Source organism: Megalops cyprinoides, chromosome 1 (genome assembly GCF_013368585.1).
Source record: "Megalops cyprinoides isolate fMegCyp1 chromosome 1, fMegCyp1.pri, whole genome shotgun sequence".
Taxonomy (NCBI): Eukaryota; Metazoa; Chordata; class Actinopteri; order Elopiformes; family Megalopidae; genus Megalops; species Megalops cyprinoides.
The window spans coordinates 58,800,172-58,818,321 of NC_050583.1; the positions used below are offsets into that span (position 1 = coordinate 58,800,172).

Sequence of the window (18,150 nt, forward strand, 5' to 3'; positions counted from 1 at the left end):
CCATTCATTCCCTTGAATGCTCCCTCCCACTGTCATGTATTGACCTCTTGACCTCTCAGTATTAACATGGATGGCCTTAGAACAGAGCTTGACCCTGGAGATGTCTGTTTCGCCCCAAGGCGTGAGACACCCCTGGAGATGGGGTTAAATGATAAACATACTAATGCTAACAGAAACATTAGTCCATATTGTTGTTCTCCAAGACCACCCCAGATTTGAGGTTTCAATAATATGTGTTGTTAGAAAATTGCTAAAAATCTTTCTGCCTCCCATTTTCACATCACCAAAGAGACAGAAAGTAATGTTTTCTTTTTTAAATCAAATTAGTTCATATTTTTTAATATTCCAAAATCTTGTTACAGAAATTTTTCTACTGGTGTTGCAATTTCTATTCTGTCTTTCACCTGTGTTAGTAAATCTCCCAACAAGGGTCAAGACTGTGAAAGTACGATTCTAAGGCCTGTACTCTTTCCCTTTGAAGAAACCTTCCGACTTCCCTTGTTCAGTTTTACCTTGGCATTAACCTGCTGCTTTTCCTCTCCTCTCATCCCAAAACTCAATTATAGCCAAGATGTCCATCTACAAAAGAATGAAACTGGCATGTTGTTTTGATTGCGGACGCTCTGAGCGTGACTGCTCGTGCATGTCAGGCAGTGTGCATAGTAACATGGACACCCTCCAGAGAGCCTTCCCACTTTCCTCTGTCTCTGTTAATGATTGCTCAACCAGTTTACGTGCCTGTAAGTTCCAACACCAACACATGCTGTTCCATGTCTGTGACGTGAGTGCGCGTGTGTGACGTCCTCCATGTGGTGTGTATTACTAACTGTAAGTCCATCGTTGGTGTTAATTTGGCAATTTCAAACAATTTTGTGTTTTTCTACTTCTTCTTCTCTTATTATTATTGGTGTCATTTTGTGGGGTATTATTATTTTGGGTACAAGTGGTGTGGCTTTGTCCTGCTTCTGTAGGTTTTTAGGTCTGTGTTAGAGCATGCTATGTCAGTATCTAGTGACACGTGTCGTGATGGTGTGGTGGGTTTGGTGTATACAGTATAGTGCTTATTGTTTTTTTTTAATTATGCCTTGCCAAAAATGGATAAATGCTGTTTTAAGGTGCTTTAGTTATCTTCTGTGAATGATTTGTCTTAACACCTTAACATGCCGTTCTGGTTCTGTTTCTGCTTCTGCTAGATCTACTATAGCTTACTGGATTTACTAGTAGGTTTCCACATGTACATGTACATGTATTTTCACATGAAAAATGCAAACTGTTAAGGTTTGTTTTGAGATCCTCTCACAGTTTATGAGAAGGTTTGAATGTACTTAGGGTATCTGTTAGTTCTTTGAGCTGAATTGATTCAACAGTGATTATTAGTAAGTATGTTTATGTTTATTTAGTTACAGAGGTGGATCACCACCATTGATAGCCGTGTGGCATTTCTTTGCTTGTTTGGTCTCTTACTCTTGTTTGGTCTATTTAGTCTGACAAATTTTCTACATTTGATACACCTGGAGGCATGGGGATACAAAGAGTGAGGCAGACAAATTACTGAAGGAATGTTTAGTCCAGTGGTTTCTGTAGGAATTATTAATTAGCCAGACTAAGAAAACATACTTGGAAATTGGATAGGACACCTGCATTAAAACTCACACTCTTTTGTTCAATGTCAGGATCTTTAATGGCTACCATGATTCAGGGCCTAGATCTAGGCCTAGATCTGCAGTACAAGGTGGCACTTCCTGCAGTACCCTGTCCCCTCACTTATGTGGGGGTTCCCTGCTGGCTCACCAATGCAACTTCCAGTAACAAGCTTTTTCCTGGGAGCGCTCCCAGTCATATACTAACTCAGCATTGGCCATTTGCTACAAGAAGACTGTAGAAGTCTTCACTGCATATGTTAATACAATAAAAGTATTATGTAAACCTCTGTTCAATTTGATAGTATCAGTCATTCATAGTAGTATCAGCTATCACAGTTAGTTTGGTATACCTCTTACCAAAAGTTATTGACAAGACATTCAGAATGATTTGACTGTGTACCTGTGGTTGGTTGGAAAGCATGCAGTGCTCAGTACATGCAGGTAATACATACGATAAAATGAAGTACAGTGGTCCGCAGTTTCGCTTTCCGCGGTTTCAGTTACTCGCAGTCAACCACGGTCCGAAAATGAAATGAAATGGAAAATTCCAGAAATAAACAATTCATAAGTTTTAAATTGCACACCATTCTGAGTAGCATGATGAAATCTTGCGCCATCCCGCCCAGGACGTGAATCATCGTTTTGTCCAGCGTATCCACGCTGTATATGCTACCTGCCCTTGGGTCACTTATGCATAGGAAAAAACAAGGTATATATAGGGTTTGGTACTATCCGCGGTTTCAGGCATCCGCTGGGGGTCTTGGAACATGTCCCCCGCAGATAAGGGGGGACTACTGTAGGCCATTGTGGCTCACATTTTAATTTTAGCATTGATATAACCCACTTTTTAAAATATGTGTACAGTTATGCAAAATGAATACCACTTGTGTGAATACCAATTTAACTTGTGATGCAGTGATGCAGACTGTATGACAGTTAGATTATTTTGTATAAACCAACTCTAGAATGTTTTGATCTCATTTGGATGACAGGGTTTTGAATTTGTATTAATGTATTTGCATAATCAAGATTATTTCTTTGTGACAACAGATATACTTTGCTACCCTCAGAAAGAGGGTGAGATAAAGCATTGGATTTTGGGATTCATTTGAAAAACAGTTTAAATTAGCATATGAAATGGCATTTGCAATAAGAGCACTGTCTTTTTTAAGGAAATTAAGAGCTTTTTAGTATTGTTACCAACTATGATAAAGGTAAGGAATATAACATTTAGAAATACAAGTTACTGTTAAGTTTTACATATCAACTGATGTATTTGCTCCTGAGCAGAAATTGGTAAGATATATCATTTTTGTAAGTGTCAAAAGAAGAGAAAAACAGAGATTTTAGTCATTTGTGCACTTTTCAATTAGGAATGGCAGCAGCAAGGCTCAGCATTGAAGCAGGGTTAAAAATAAAACACAATGGATTAGTGTCAGATATAATGAGTATGGCAGTGTCTTTTATTTTGATACTTGGTGTTATCTCTGGGTACTAATTAGAGAACATTCTGGTTTTATTAATGTTTTAGCGTATTGTTCCATACATTCCCATTTGATGTTAGAAAGTCTTCTGTAAGGTTTGTAAACTCTAACATTGAATTGGGAAGTGTTTCTATTGAAGCATGCATTTTTCTCTGTCTTAATTTTTAGATGATGAATACCATACAGTATATGGTTTTGTGGTCTATTTCACCACACTTGACTCTTAGCTTCTACCCATGAAAGCATTTTATAACTGTATTAATATTTCCAAATTTAGCAAACATATTTTCTGTTCGAAATAAACATCAAAACATTATCAGCTAACTGGCCAATGTCTGCATTTAACTAATAAACATAGCTAGAGTAGATACAAACAAATAATGTCAAATAATGCACAGGTGCTTCAGGTTTTTGACAATATTTGTTTAAGTATGCATTGTTTGTCACAGGGTTGACAGACTCTTGTGTAGAAAGGGCCTTGTATGTATATTGCATTCAGTTTGTTTTCTGTTTATACTACAAAACAATATGGACATTTAGCCAAGGTGTTGAAGAGAATCATGTGTTGAAAATAACTAGATAATTAATCTCTTAAACCAAGTGTGTTCATGCAGAAACATTTTACGGTGACATTATTTTATTCAGCTGGCTAAATGAACGTTTATGGTGTATAACTCCACAGTTGGTGCAGGAGCGCAATCATCTTTAATCATTGCAAGAATGGCAATGATTTGTGTGAAGTAGTCTTTGTTTGCATACACTGTGTTAGAAAGATATTTTCATTTAACATTCAGTCAAATGTGAGCTCAGCTGAGGTCTGAACATACTTCATGTCCTCAAATTTGACAGCAAGCAACACTATAATGACACATACTGAATAGTAGATTTATATCTCAGCCAGCTGACATACCTCTTGGAACATTGAAGCTCATACATTTATGTTATAAATTCTTTGTTATTGTTTACATTCATCAATAAAGTGTACGTTAAACTAAGAAAACTAGACATTAAAAATGCTCTGAAATAAATGGCAGGGAATTATGAAAATGATCTTTTACTGAAAAATAATCTCCAAGCAGTGACAACATTTTGCAAAGAAAAAAAAGCTCATTTTATGGAAAAACATTTTGCAAGAGCAAAAAAGCTCATTTTATGCAATTTTAACTGTTTTGTTTGCATTGATTTTTTTTCCATTGGTTTACACAAGAAGCTTACAAAAAGCTTGTTCAACTAGCAAAGAATCTTAAATGAGAATTACAGACCCTGGTTTTAATTGCAAATACCATGATGTTACCTGCAGTGGCTTAGCTACCCTTTGTGTGAATGTTCAAAAAATGAATTTAGGGCCATTGTCTTTCCCTTTGAGGTGTCACAGAGTGAGATCACAGGTGCTGTGTTCTTGTGTTTGGCATCTCGGGCCCATTTGAGAATCCAGTGAATTTTTTTTTTTTTTTTTTTCCCGTGGATCAAAATGTTGAGTCACAAAGACTGAACAGTAGGCATCTTCTTGGGAAAGCAGGTCAGAGCATCTTTGTAATCTCCGCGGGCATCGTTTTCCTGCAGTATTTCTGCCAGGGTCAGGCGGAAGTGACTAACGGCGGGCCGGCTATGATGGGAACAACCTCGAAAGGATGCCGTTGTGCATGGTGCGGTGGGAGTCGAGCGCGGGGCTTTATGCGGGGTGACATGGAAATTATGTTTGCATTTTCATTTCTTGAGCGCTACTGGTTGTCATGAAACTCAGCCTGACAGTTCCTTACCACCAGGCAGCCGAGTTCCCCCTCTCCCCCTCCTTGGTGCGGGACAGATGTTAGCCAGTTAGTCCTCCGACTCTTCCCGCACCGACCGATCGCAAGCGACAGATGCCAGGACCAGCGTGGTTCCTCGTTGAACATTCCTGTCACCGTCCTGCCTTGAGCTCAAGCTGTGACCTTTATTGTATGAATTCGTATGAGATAAACTACTAATGAACAAGTGGACTCTTGATCCTAAGCAGGCTCGGAGCAAACTCTGCGGCACCGACTTCTCTCCTTGCGACCCACCTGCACCGGAAATGTTCCCTTTTTTTAGTGCAAAGCGAGGTGAACTTCAGGCCCTTTCATTCAAAACCGTCAGCCGCTTGGAAGCATCATGCACCTAAAAATGAAAACTTCATATTTGTTCACATGTATTTAGCTCGTAGATCTATCTGTGCTGTAGCTTAAAAAAATCTTTTGCCTTTTTCTCACTGCACTGTAGGAGCTTCCTCTTTGTGAAATAAAGACAGCTTCTTCAAAAATGTGTTGCAAATAAGGGAAATCATTCAGTCATCTATCTTTGATAGACAGTAAAGTTAAAGCCAGTATTGTTCATACTGTAGTATACAAAACAAGCTGTTTTGCATTAGAATGTTGCTTGAGTTTACCATCTGCAAGGCAGCTTCCCCTTAGTTTTCCTCATTCAAGCATTAGTTTATTAAGCCTCATTCTTTTATTTCTCCATACTTTCCTTCATCTTCCCGGCACTCCCCATTTAAAAAGTGCCTTCAAGATTTAAAAAAATATTCTTTTTTTCTTATGCTAACAGTTTTTTTTTTTTCCTCCATTTCCTACCTTACGTTTCCAATGGCCTTGCTATTCATTTGCAACACTTTCCTCCCTGTAATATGTCATTGTCTTTGCATTTTTCTCAGCCAAATATAACTATAATGGATATATCAGATCAAGTAAGTTTCATTTGTTTATTTTCCCCTCTGCTCACCCTGCATTTGCATTTGCATTCTCCCTCTGCATACTCTGCTTTTACCTTCCTCGTTAGCCCCTCGCTAGTTCTCCGGATTACCCTTTCTTAGCTCTTTTTTGTTTAGCATTAGCATTGTCAAGTTGCTTTTGCCTTTCTGATTAGCATTGCAGAGCAAAACTGCTGCCCCGAATCCGTGCTTACTGACAAATAATAATAGTGGTCCATGATCAGTTTTGATATTAAGGATGAAGTGTCAGCGTAATTGTTTTGAGAATGGCTTTGGAATTGTTCCACACCAGCCTATAAAATTGCACACAAATCATTGTAACTTATAGAATTTATATTTATATTTTTAGGATATTTTTATATAGAATGGCAATTATTATCTCTAGTTTGGTTTCTTAAGGTGTATATGGTGTGTCAGTGTTTCAAGCAGTAGATGGTGCTACAACTCCAGGGAAATGTAGTGTAGGTGATAAAAGTGAGGCCCACATACAGTATTTGTAATGAAGATTTCAATTTAGGTAGACCCTCCAGTGTGTCTGTCTTTTTACTCTACCGTGGTGTCACAGTAGGAGCCCATTTACATCCATATAGCTTTGTTTTGTTTAAGAAGGAATGCAGGTTACATATGAAATGCAGTAGAATTATTATTGTAAATTGTACAGTATAATCATAGTATAGTATAATCGGTTATATACGAAGATGTTTTAGAGATTGGAAAAGGTTATTACTCGATTTTGAACACAATACCTGAGATATTATTTTAACTGCAGTGCTATTTTAGATATATTTGTATTAATATTTATATATTCCTATATGCTTAAGCAGCAGACAATTGTCTCTTGAAGCAACTGAACAGTGACAGATTGCTCAGATTGTGGCTTCATTGCACTTCATGGTAATAATTGTCGCATTGGAGGTTCCTTTCAAAAGAAAAAAGGGTGTTGCATAAAACATTATACGCTTCCTTCCTTGTCATTTCTGAAAAATATTTTAAAGTAACAGAAGGAGGAATAGGATGTTGTATTTTAGAAAAAAAAACATTGAAACAAGGTCCACACAAAATTATAAATCTAAATGTTATGATGTTTTGTTTCCATTTAGAGCGGTGCTTGATAAGAATCGCAATACAAACGTGTCATCAGATTCGCAGTGCAGGAAGAGACAGTCGCCGTCTGGATTATTCTAGATCCACAGCAGAACTGCCACACTGCGTGTTCCTAAAGTAATACTGTATATGTTTGACAAGGGGCAGATGAATCCAGGAGTTATCGGTACAGGGGTTTAAATCTTTGAGGCAGCTGACGGTAGGAATAATCATCTTTATATTGCTCAGAGCTAGTTTTGGAAAGGGTGGAAACAGATTTTTTTTTTTGTTGCTTGTGCTATGTATTAGTTAACCTCTTACCTTTCATGTAGATACCAGGCTTGGATTACGGAGGCAGTCAACATATATGATTTCTAAGAGGTGTGGATCCAGCCAGGTGTCCTTTGGATTGGATCAAATTACCTGAAGCTACCTTTGTCCCATCCCTAGTAGCTTACTAAGGAGCTGTTTTACTATGTATCCACACAAGGCAGGTGTTTTGTTGTGCTTGTTGTCTTGGTTTAACAAAAGGGTCCTCAAGGGTAGATTTCAGTGCCCTCACCATCTGTAGCCATCCTTAGATAAACGGTTCAAGGGAATAATTAACTATTTTCACAGACTAGTATCACAGGTGCACAGTCTTGTAAACACAGACCAAGAAAGCGAGTGAGCCTCAACGTTATCTTATTTACGTTTAGAACAGTTTGAAAAATCCACAATGCTAAAACTGCTCCAAGAGATCTTGAATAACAGAGAAACAGATTTGTGTATTTTCTTCATTTTTTTGTTGGCATTTTTTTTTTTCCTACAATGCATTGCTTCTACAATGCAATGAAAAATGTGCTTTTCTTTACAGCGCGTTCTTTCTTTCTCGTGTACAGACAATAGTGGTGACTTCTGTTCTGTCATGACTTTGCTCCTCTTTGTGGGAGAAGAATGGCGAACGAACAAGAGCAGGCCTTTAATTAATTCATGTTTATTATGAATAGCAAAGTATATGTCATATCGAACATTTCATTTAAGTGTAGACCAAGTGGTTAAGTGGTGTTTAATAAAAATGAGATGTCCTATTTGATTATTAAAACAGTGACGGTATATTTTATGACACAAGTAAGTAAGTTTTTAAATAAATCTTAAATAATGATTGAAGGGGGAGATAAATGGAATGACAGTGAAATTGGCATTTATTTTATATGCACATATTCAAACATGTACAGGGTCAGGTCTGCCACAGAGAATTGTTTTAAAAGAACTGAAGTTACAGCTCGGCCCCCTGAGTGTTTTGGCAATGATTCACAGAATTTTACCCGAGGAGAGCAGCGGCATGTTACATTAACAGCCATTACTGAATTCAGCAATGTTTATATTGGTGTATTTGTTCAACTGCATTATAAGATTAGACGACTTTGTGCCAGTATGACGCAAAGCCAGCAAACACGGCCCTGCGTGTTCTCATTGTTGATTTTGTGTTTCATTGTTTGGCAGTAAAGGATGAAGTTAGGCCGACCTATCAAAACCGGTCGATTAAAATCAGCAACAGCACGGCTAACACGGTTCACAAAGCCAGCCCTCGCGAAGGAGTGGCCGAGCCCGTCCCTCTAGTTAATAACCGTAAAGGAAGCCTGCTCCTGCCCAGCGACCCCTCGCTGCGCCTGGGCCTCACAAGGCCTGGGGAGGAGGGCCGTCTGCAGAGGGCCCGCAGCCTGCCCGTGAAATACCGATACCACCCCAGTAACGCCATGCTCAGTCTCGCGCCATGTAGGTTGCCCCCCTAAGCCGGATGCATCAGTCGGCGCGCGCCGCGCTGCATGCGTTTGCAGTTCCGTGCCGGACGTTGGAGTGACCGCACGTGCACGGTTCTTTACTAACGACCCTCTATGTGTGACCGACAAACCCCCATCCTCCACCAACTTGTAGTATACTAAGTAGTTTCACAGGGGAAGTAAAGTCCCAGATAGCAGAATCTCCACCACATTGTCTGAGATGGAGTAATTTAAGATGGCGATGGAAATACATTATGTTTTTGCATTAAAAGGCATTCAGATGACCATGGTTAATAGGTATCCTAGAGATTCCTTGTGTCCATATCTGGCACTATCCATCTTAAATATCTGTGCAGATCTGAGGGTGAAGTCTCCACATCACACTTCTCTGCAGCCTATTTACAGTATTGTTCACCAGTTATTTTGGCATGGTTTTAATAATTCTGTGTGTTCGTGTTTATAGGATACAATATGGCCACTCACAAGGATAATCACCAGTTCATTCACAGGTTCTGCAAATTATTTTGTTTTGTTTATTATAATATGTAAATTTAACAGTGTAGAATTTACTTACTACATTGAGACATTGAGGCCACTTCAGCTTCAAAGCAGGACATTGTCCAAATACTTATTTTATTCATTTTCCTTGTATGATCTGAGATATTTTGTGTGCTTAATTATAATGATTGAATATGTAAAAGTACTGCAGTGGTGCTCCCAGCTATCAAATGCTCCTAGTTTCCTGTAGCTGCAGAAGTCTTTTCACTGTGAAGCTACTGAGTGAAGGGCAACCCTGCTGTCCATAAATCACGCTGGCACTTGGACCAACCTAATTTAGAGATCCAAGGGCACCAGTCATGAGATTAAGCAGGTCCAGCAGTCTGACTTAGAATACATTCATGAGATGGAACAGAGGACACAGTCTCACAGTGTCCTGTCTATTGCAATATGAAATACACTGTTTAAGGTTCCTGCCCCAGTGCTGAAAACTGCAAAGATGTTTTATAATTTTGAACAATGTGAACGAATAGACAACTGTGTGAACAGGGCTGGCTAAATAATCAAACTGCATGAACTGGCTAATTGCTTGTATTACAGGAGTGTTTTTACTAATACCATGTTATAATCTAGAATATTAGAAAATTAATATTATATTTTAGGTGGCATTAGGTCTGGCCTTTTAGTACAGGATCAGTACAGTAGCAGGCTGGATTTATCACACATGAAATGCAGAGGCTCATAGAAATGCTGTTTGTACCAAGACAAAAATCTTCAGAATACAGAATATATATATAAATTTCTTTGAGGTTACATGTGTATTTATTACAGTATTTGTGAGACTTTGTAGTTTTGGTTTAATCTCTGCAATGAGCGCAGCTACAGACAGATGCTTCTGTTAAAAGTGTTTCATTTTTGAGAAAACTTTTAAAACCCAATAAGGTGAATAATTAATAATATAAAAGGTGGAAAAGAACAGTTCTTTGCAAGCGAACAAATGAATAATACAGTGGAATGTGTGATTTTTGCATCAATGAGATCCTCTCAGTTTAATTTTGTACTTATGTGATGTTGCTGTTGGCTTTAATGCTGGTTATATAGTCAGGTATCATGTTAGAGTGGTCTGGTTCAGTATTGGGGAGTGTGTTTTCCCTGTGTTAGATTACATTATTGTTTAAATAAGTAATTTGCTTGACACAGTAGAACTGACCTTTTCAGCATGTTTGGTGAGTTAACTATTAATGTTTGTGGTTTTCATTGGTAATGTTGCAGCTCTTTTTTCTTTTTGAGTGCTGTTTCAGCATGAAATGGGTATCCTAAGATGCCTGTGTGGAAAAAAAAAAACTGGAGTGCTTGTGGCATGAAGGTAGAGTTATAGTACAACACAAGCACACTAGTCTTAGATGGATTCGTGATTGGGTTTGCGATAAAGGCCTCTTTTGAATCTTACTGCAATGCCTCTGGTCCTCAAGTGTGGACAACAAGCCCTAGCAAGTGCTACGTTTTCTCACTATTCTTACACAACACTTTGAGTTTGGCGGTGGCAGAAATTGACTGAAAATGTTGTGCAAGAAACATATTTAAAAAAAAAAAAAAACAAACATGCATAAACATTTGACTCAGACTTAAGGGCAAAATGTATTGCGATTGAATTGAATAGACAATGGAGTCATCGTTGCACATCAGAAACAAGCTCCACGCTCTCTCTGGCCTGTCAGAAACATTTTGCCTCAGCTCATTTCTACCTAAAATGATGGCCTGCCATATTTGAAATGGGTGGGATGATGGCGATGGCATCTAAGAACATGGCGGCACTGATGCAGACTGCTGTGGGACCAACCACATGTATATACACTCTTTCTGATGGAACAGCACTTTTGTTATCTGTAAATAATCATTTGCTAAATTGGTGAGGTGTAAACCACATTCCATGTACCCTTCTTACCCTCCACAAATTACCGCATATCCCTACTAACGCGTTTTCGCTCTGTTTTTGGGGTCTTCTCAGACTTTGTCATGACTGTTTGAGTGTTGGTTTCTTTGTGTTCTTTAATATGTCATTTCCATTACACATTGAGGTTCCAGCCGTCCATAATATGACACCTTTGCATGTGTTTGCAGTCGAAGAAGAGCATCCATCAACGCTGTCACCCAAAAAAAAACAGCGCAACGGAGGCATGCGAAATTCACCCAACTGCTCACCCAAAATGATGAGGTAAGACGACAGCTTTAAGAAACTCTTCTAGCCTTCAAAATAAGAGAGAATGGGAGAGGGGAGTGTGTGTATATGTGTGTGTGTGTGTGTGTGTTGGGGAGGGGGCGGGGGGTTGGGTAGAGAGAGGAAAGGGGAGAGTGAGGAGAACCCTTTAAGGCTGAAGCATTTATTCTGTCAGCCTGTCAGCGGTTAATGATAGAGCCGAGATATTTCTGTCATGAAAAAGACTATGAAAAGCTGTTTGAAAAATACTCTTGCTTTAAAGTCTCAGCTGTCACCCTGGTCCCGTGCACATGTACTTCTTAAATAGCAATGGCACTAATGACAGCGCTAACCAATCAGAGGGACTCATGTGGTTACATCGCCCCAGGTCATTCATCTATTGTAGGAGTCCCTCTGAGTACTGTGTTTGGTACTTAAGGCCATGTGTGAGATGTATCGTCGCAATCAAAAATGAATTCAAATATTACCTTCCTTTTATCTTGTCCTCTGGAATTAAGTTGCTGTTAATTGATTTTGACTGATAAAAGAACTAAAATTCTACACATGTGGCCATGAGATGAAGAATAATAAGCATTGATAAAATATGTATTTACGAAGTTGCATTTCAAATCATGGTGCTGCAGTCATTGTGGTAAGACTGCAGTAGGATTATCAACAGTCTAGTTGCTGTCTTTTTGTTTTGGTCTGCCTTAACTGTTAATAAAGTATATTATATACAGTTTTAATGGGAACACTTTCTTGTAATATAGGCAGAATGATTGCTTCAGTTTATTGTAAGCATAGTCTTACACACAAACATTTCATTTTAAAGTAATTCATTTTTTCTATAATTGTTCCCTGCTAATAATACTATATTTGGTATATATGGTGAACTGCTTCTGCTTTTTGTAATTTTTTGTAATCCTTGTTAGATTTTTGTATATTTTTGAAATTTTATTTCAGATTCAGATCAGTAATGTTTATAAATGTAAATATAAATCTTTATTTTTTATGTGTCTGCCACAGGCATTTTGACATGCATTAAATTTGGCTAACCAGCAAAACTCTTGAAGAAGGCTACTTAGCAATGATCAGGGATTGTTATTGCTACTGCTACAATAATGTCAGTAACAAATAGCAAAATAAAATGAAAAAGTGAAGCAACCTCATTTAACATTAATCTTAAATATGACTGTGGCTTAGTGATTCTGATCAGACTATAGTGCTGTCATATGTCCAATGAGCTATCCCTAGGTAGCCTGCTCAGAGTCTGTACATTGTGTTTGTGACACCCAGAATTGGGCCAGATGACAGATGACTCAAATTCACAGCTCTCATCCAAAAAAGTAAAACCAGGATATTGCTTGTGTCTCGTGACACAGGTGTCTGTCTTTACCTCTAGTACTCTCTTCTCTCATTTTCATAAGTATGTGCTGTTGGGAAGAGTAAGTGCCTTTTCTGTTCTAGTATGTTAGTCAATCACAGAGTAAAATTCAATTAATGGAATAAAATAATACACAATAATGTAACTGCTTACACATTTTGCATTCTCATAATGTGTTGCACCCATACATTTTTGAATGGCTTCTGTGAGGTTTTTCAAAACAAATGGATTATTAAACCATTCCTTAAACAGACATGGTTTTATGTTTTCGGTTTTTTATGTATGTTGTGGGAATAGCAACCCGGTGAGCCTCACACCATCATAGTCATATATATTATTTAAGACCTTGGAGATGTGATAAAGGACTTAAAATAATCCCTTTCACAAGATATATTGTTTTACCAACCTCCGGAGGTTCTAAACCATTAACCATATAAAGGTTCCTAGCCTCTTGAAATATATTACACAGGAGAGTGTTGTTCAGAATGCCCATGGTAAAACTGAAAGGAAACAGCTTTTTTCAGACCAAGAAAAAACAAAATTTATATATATAAATATATATATAAACATATATATATATATATATATATATATATATATATATATATATATATATATATATATATATATGTGTGTGTGTGTGTGTGTGTGTGTGTTTGTGTGTGTGTATGTATAGGCTCCACTTTAGATACTGGCTTGTTTCCAGCTAACTGGATGTGTGGAAAGATATTTAGTGTCATTCTTTAAGGAAAAAATCTTTTTATTGTGCAGAGGGGACTGTTCCCATTTACCATGTAATGAATGCATCTTTTCTTTGATCTTTGAGAAATAGTAATTCTTGGGAGTTATTTACACACTTTTGGTATGCTTCAAAGCGGTGTCAAAGTTTCGCTGCTTTAGGGCACTTCTGTATTCTGCTGGCTCTTGGGTACTGAGATGACAGGTCCTCTGTACTAGGTGCAGGTTTTTTTTTCCCCTCTCCAAGTCATAGCCCTTAGCAAAACATCAAATTACCAAATGTGGGCCTGCCTACTTCTACACAAACTCCATTCCTGTAGATATATTATACCATATATATTAAATACTTCAGTGTTACAAGGTGCATTTTATGCACGATAGAAAGTGATTGTTTGAGGTAGCCTTAGGGATACTTTATTCTACAAGCAGAAAAAAAATTGTGTATACCGTATCAAGTATGGTTTTTAGAGGCCTCCGAGCCTCAAGGCCTTTGTAAATAAATAATGATCAACAGATTGGCTGTGGGTTTTTGAAAAGCATGCCTTTGTCAGTTTGCATGATGGGGAAAATTTTCAAAGCGAAGCCTGCTTTCATTGCCTGCTGAAGAGGGATTGAGGGAGCGTGCTCGTCCCAGGCTAGCATCGTCTGCCGAGCTCTACGCTGGAATAGCTAAACACATTTTGAAAAATAAACTGAAAGCAAGAGCAGCTTTGAGAGGATTTTTTTTTCCTAGACTTCAGCTGCGTCTCTTAGGCTCTGAATTTGAATTTGTGCATAGACTAGTCTGTGGTATTTTCACACATATTTATTGTTACTCATGCAAAAAAATATACAATATATTCAGGATATTTTTCAAGTATATATGTATTTTTTATATATACTAGAAAATTACAGAAACAGAAAATAACATGGATTGGTGCTGGATGAATACTCATAAAAGGGAAATTGATTCATTTATACCTATGGAGTACTGTTTTATTTAGATATACCTACAGTTGCTCATTTAGTTTTAGGATCCTGATTTTATTGCTCACACACACATAGGTCATGCAAAACAACAAAAGGCTGCAGCTACGGAGATGAAAAAAAGCCTTCAACGCACACCCTGATAAAAACAATCTGCTATGTAAATAAAGCCATCTCCCCATCGCACACTCAGACGTGTCATTGAAGTAACAAGTTCTATCGTATCCCTCCATAGAAAAATTCTTTGCTGAAATTAACACCATTCCCGTGGACCTTTTGATGGGCCCTGAGACGCATCTAATTGTGGAAAGTCACAATGCATTTGTTCAGATCTCCTAGCGCCGTGGCACAAATGTCATGTCTGGTACCCTGGAGTCGCAGCAATTGGCGGAGTTGGCTTGTGACAGGCAGTCATTGCTGACAGTCTGTGAAAGATAGCTATCTTGGCAGAGCTGCGTTGCGCCAGTCATGGCAGCGGGGGAAGATTGAAGTGACAGGGGTCCGCAGAGTGAGTAGTGAAACATGCGGCTCATAATGAAATATTCAGCCGGGGTGTAAAAGCACTAAATGCTTTCGCTGTTATTAGCACCTGTACTTGCTGATTTCATCTTCGAACCGTGCATATTAATTACACTTTTTTTTTTTTTTTAACATGATATTTCAGCCATAATAAAAGGGAATAGGAAAGTGCAGTGGGGATGGTAGCAAGGAGACAGGTCGCCAGAGAGGGTTTCAAAACACCTAGTTATGACTGTATGTGTCAGGTACTAGCTCACTGAAATCTACTATTTGATTTGTTGAAAATCAAATAGCAATGAGCAGTTTCCCATCGTCTCAAAGTGTGGTGCTACATTTCTACACTAATGATAAAAATGATAAAGGGTAATAACATCGTTTATAGTGGATTGAAAATTTCCTTTCTGGCAGGTAGCTCCTATTAAGATGACATCTTTACTCAGATTGGACTGTAAAACATTTGCAGAAATTTAAACTGTCATTATGTATAATATACACACCTTAACAGGTAGGTTTTTAAATATGGATATGAGAAGAGTCTGTATCACATATAGGATACTGATTATACTATTGTCATATCTTAGCATGCGGTATTATGGCTTGAATTCGAAGTATTTATTCACATTTCATTTTGGACGTAATTAAAATGGTGAGACAGCATGCAGCAATGGGTTCATGATGTATTATTGCCAAATAGGTCCTTTTGCATGTATGTAAAATCACAGACTATTAGTATTATTTTATGTGTGTTTATTAATTTATTTCCAGATGCAAATTAAACATTGTCAGAGTAAGTTTTTCCAACAGAAATCCCACAAAACATAATACAATTATTCAAACATACAGTAATCACATATTGACATTTCTGTTCATTGTCAGTAATCGTGGCTGTGACAGATTTCATGCACATATTTTACAAACTGTAGGAACATTTATTAACAGATACCCAGAGGCCCACTTTATTTGGTCACTTTGTCCAGATATAGACAGTAGCAAACAAGCTTGTATTAATGCATCTATGTGAAGTTTGTGAAAAAACTTAATCAGAGTTAAAACCAGCAGAAGCCTTCAGCACATTCCATTAAAAGCCTGACTTTGTGTGTTGCACATTGATATTGAGGTCATTATAACTGATGCTTTTGTTACTGTGTGGGGGTTGTGAAGTAGAAAGCATGTTAAGGAAGAGAGATGTTTCCCTGAAGCCACTTTACTGAAGGGAGGCTTTATAGTCTAGCCTTAGGCTATTACCTTAAAGGCAGGCATTTTGACCCATTCTTCTTGAAGCCTGAAGTACTAGTTTTTTTTTTTTTCCTGACACCATCATACATACTTAAACTGCTTCTTAAGGTATCATTCTGAAAGTGCTCATATGGATCAAAGACATAAATTATTGATATGCAAAGGAAGATAAGCATGTTTTCTATTTCTAGTTCTACTTTCTACACTTAAAATAATCATATTGATTATGGTGAATGAGCACTGAACATGAGACAAGATATTTGTAAATGTTCAATATCTAGTTAGTGCCACAGGAAGTCAGGGCAGTGTCCTGCAAGGCAAATGCTGTAGGTTAGAATCCCAGATGGGGCACTATATATGTACCCTTGAGCAAGGTACTTAAAATGAATTGCATCAATAAACATCCAGCTGGATAAAAGGATAATGAGTAAACATGTCATCTCTGTAAGACAACCTGCAAAAGGGCATCCGTTAAGCAAATAAATAATGTCAAATAATTGGCATCATTATTTTAATTACTTATCAGTTTGTCTAATGAGACACACAAAAATGTCTAATATGTCTGTTGCATTTTATTCCTTTTGGGTTTATCGCTTTTTTCTTCAGTAATAATAATATAATGTATATATTTATATATGTTCTCCATTTAGTATTTCTTCTGTACTGCTTTCAAAAGGCTTTAGAGATCATACCTCTGAACATGGTAGGTAAATGCAGCAAAACCACAGCTACCCCACTTGTGGGACGTTTTTTATGGTCAGTGTTCCCTTGCATCAAACTCCGCTGTTCGTACCGCTGACACAAATTAGCCTGTTTGGTCTTGACGCACTGCTGAAACTTTAATGGCCTTCAGTTTTGGAAAGCAAAATGTGATTGGGCAAATTGCTGAAATATTTAAAGTGCGGCCTGTTAAAGCTTTTACCGCGAAGAGCATCGCGTCAGAAGTTGTATGTGGTAAAAGCACGTAATTGGCTCCCCATTCTCATGCCAGTCAGTCACCGTGGCGCACCGGAGTTTCCATCCCTTCCACTCCACTGCTGATGCTGATGTCAGCTCTTTGATGACTTTGCATTTCTGGCAGCTTGAGAGATGGGCTGTGACAGGAGTAAACATGGAAACTGAAGAGAAAAAAAAATAAGGAATTAGGTGACTTACCGCATCGCTATGGTAGCTGAAGAGCTTCATTTTCAGTCTCTGAAATATTACAATCATATCTGAAGATTGTGGCCTGTTACAGCTGGTTCTACTGATGGTCAAAAACCCAATCACCACCTGGCTGTAGGTTTCAAAACAATGCTCCATGCATTGACACTGTGGCTGCATTTTAGAAATATGACACTCACTATGATAACAAAGGATTATTTCTTCATATGTGTTAAAAGGAAAAGGAAATGTGGAAAAAAGTATGAATGATGATATGGGAAATGTTTTTACCGCTCTCAAGGTCTCTCGTTTTTTTTCTTTTCTATTTTTTTCTGACTAGGCACGACCCTTTACTCATTCCGGGAAATGAGCAAATCGAGAACATGGACGTTAATGTGAAGAAATATGACTCCACGGGGATGTTTCACTGGTGCCCATCCAAAGACATTGAGAAGGTTATCCTGGTGGGTATAACTGCCACACAGCCAAAGGTCATCGGAATCCAGCCAATTTGTACACACACCCACTGATAGACTTTTCAGACTGAGTTGGCGTGCACAGACATGCTGTTTAACACTTCTAATCACTGGTGTGACACACCGTTTATATTGGGGGAATGTTAACTAGACCTTTTCACTGTAATTTTTTATATAATTATTTTTGTTTTGGGCAGTGAGGTGGGAAGGACTTAAGATCATTGTCGAATGTGTTGATCTGTTGCACATGCATCTTGTTTCATCCAAATCTCAAATAATGAAATAAATTAAT

General features: G+C 38.0%; 1 protein-coding gene across 12 annotated transcripts in view; it reads left to right on the forward strand.

Annotated features, from left to right (window-relative positions):
• The window catches only part of LOC118776356 (calcium-activated potassium channel subunit alpha-1), a 198,286-nt gene that overhangs the window by 158,372 nt on the left and 21,764 nt on the right, over positions 1 to 18,150 (forward strand). For 8 of the 12 annotated variants that reach the window (XM_036526698.1, XM_036526705.1, XM_036526721.1 and 5 more), the window contains 2 exons: positions 11,321 to 11,414; positions 17,723 to 17,846. In XM_036526698.1, the coding sequence (XP_036382591.1) occupies positions 11,321 to 11,414; positions 17,723 to 17,846 (218 nt within the window). Of the gene's footprint in view, positions 1 to 566; positions 741 to 8,423; positions 8,697 to 11,320; positions 11,415 to 17,722; positions 17,847 to 18,150 lie in introns of all 12 variants that reach the window. The other 4 variants (XM_036526673.1, XM_036526681.1, XM_036526689.1 and 1 more) reach the window with 2 other exon arrangements.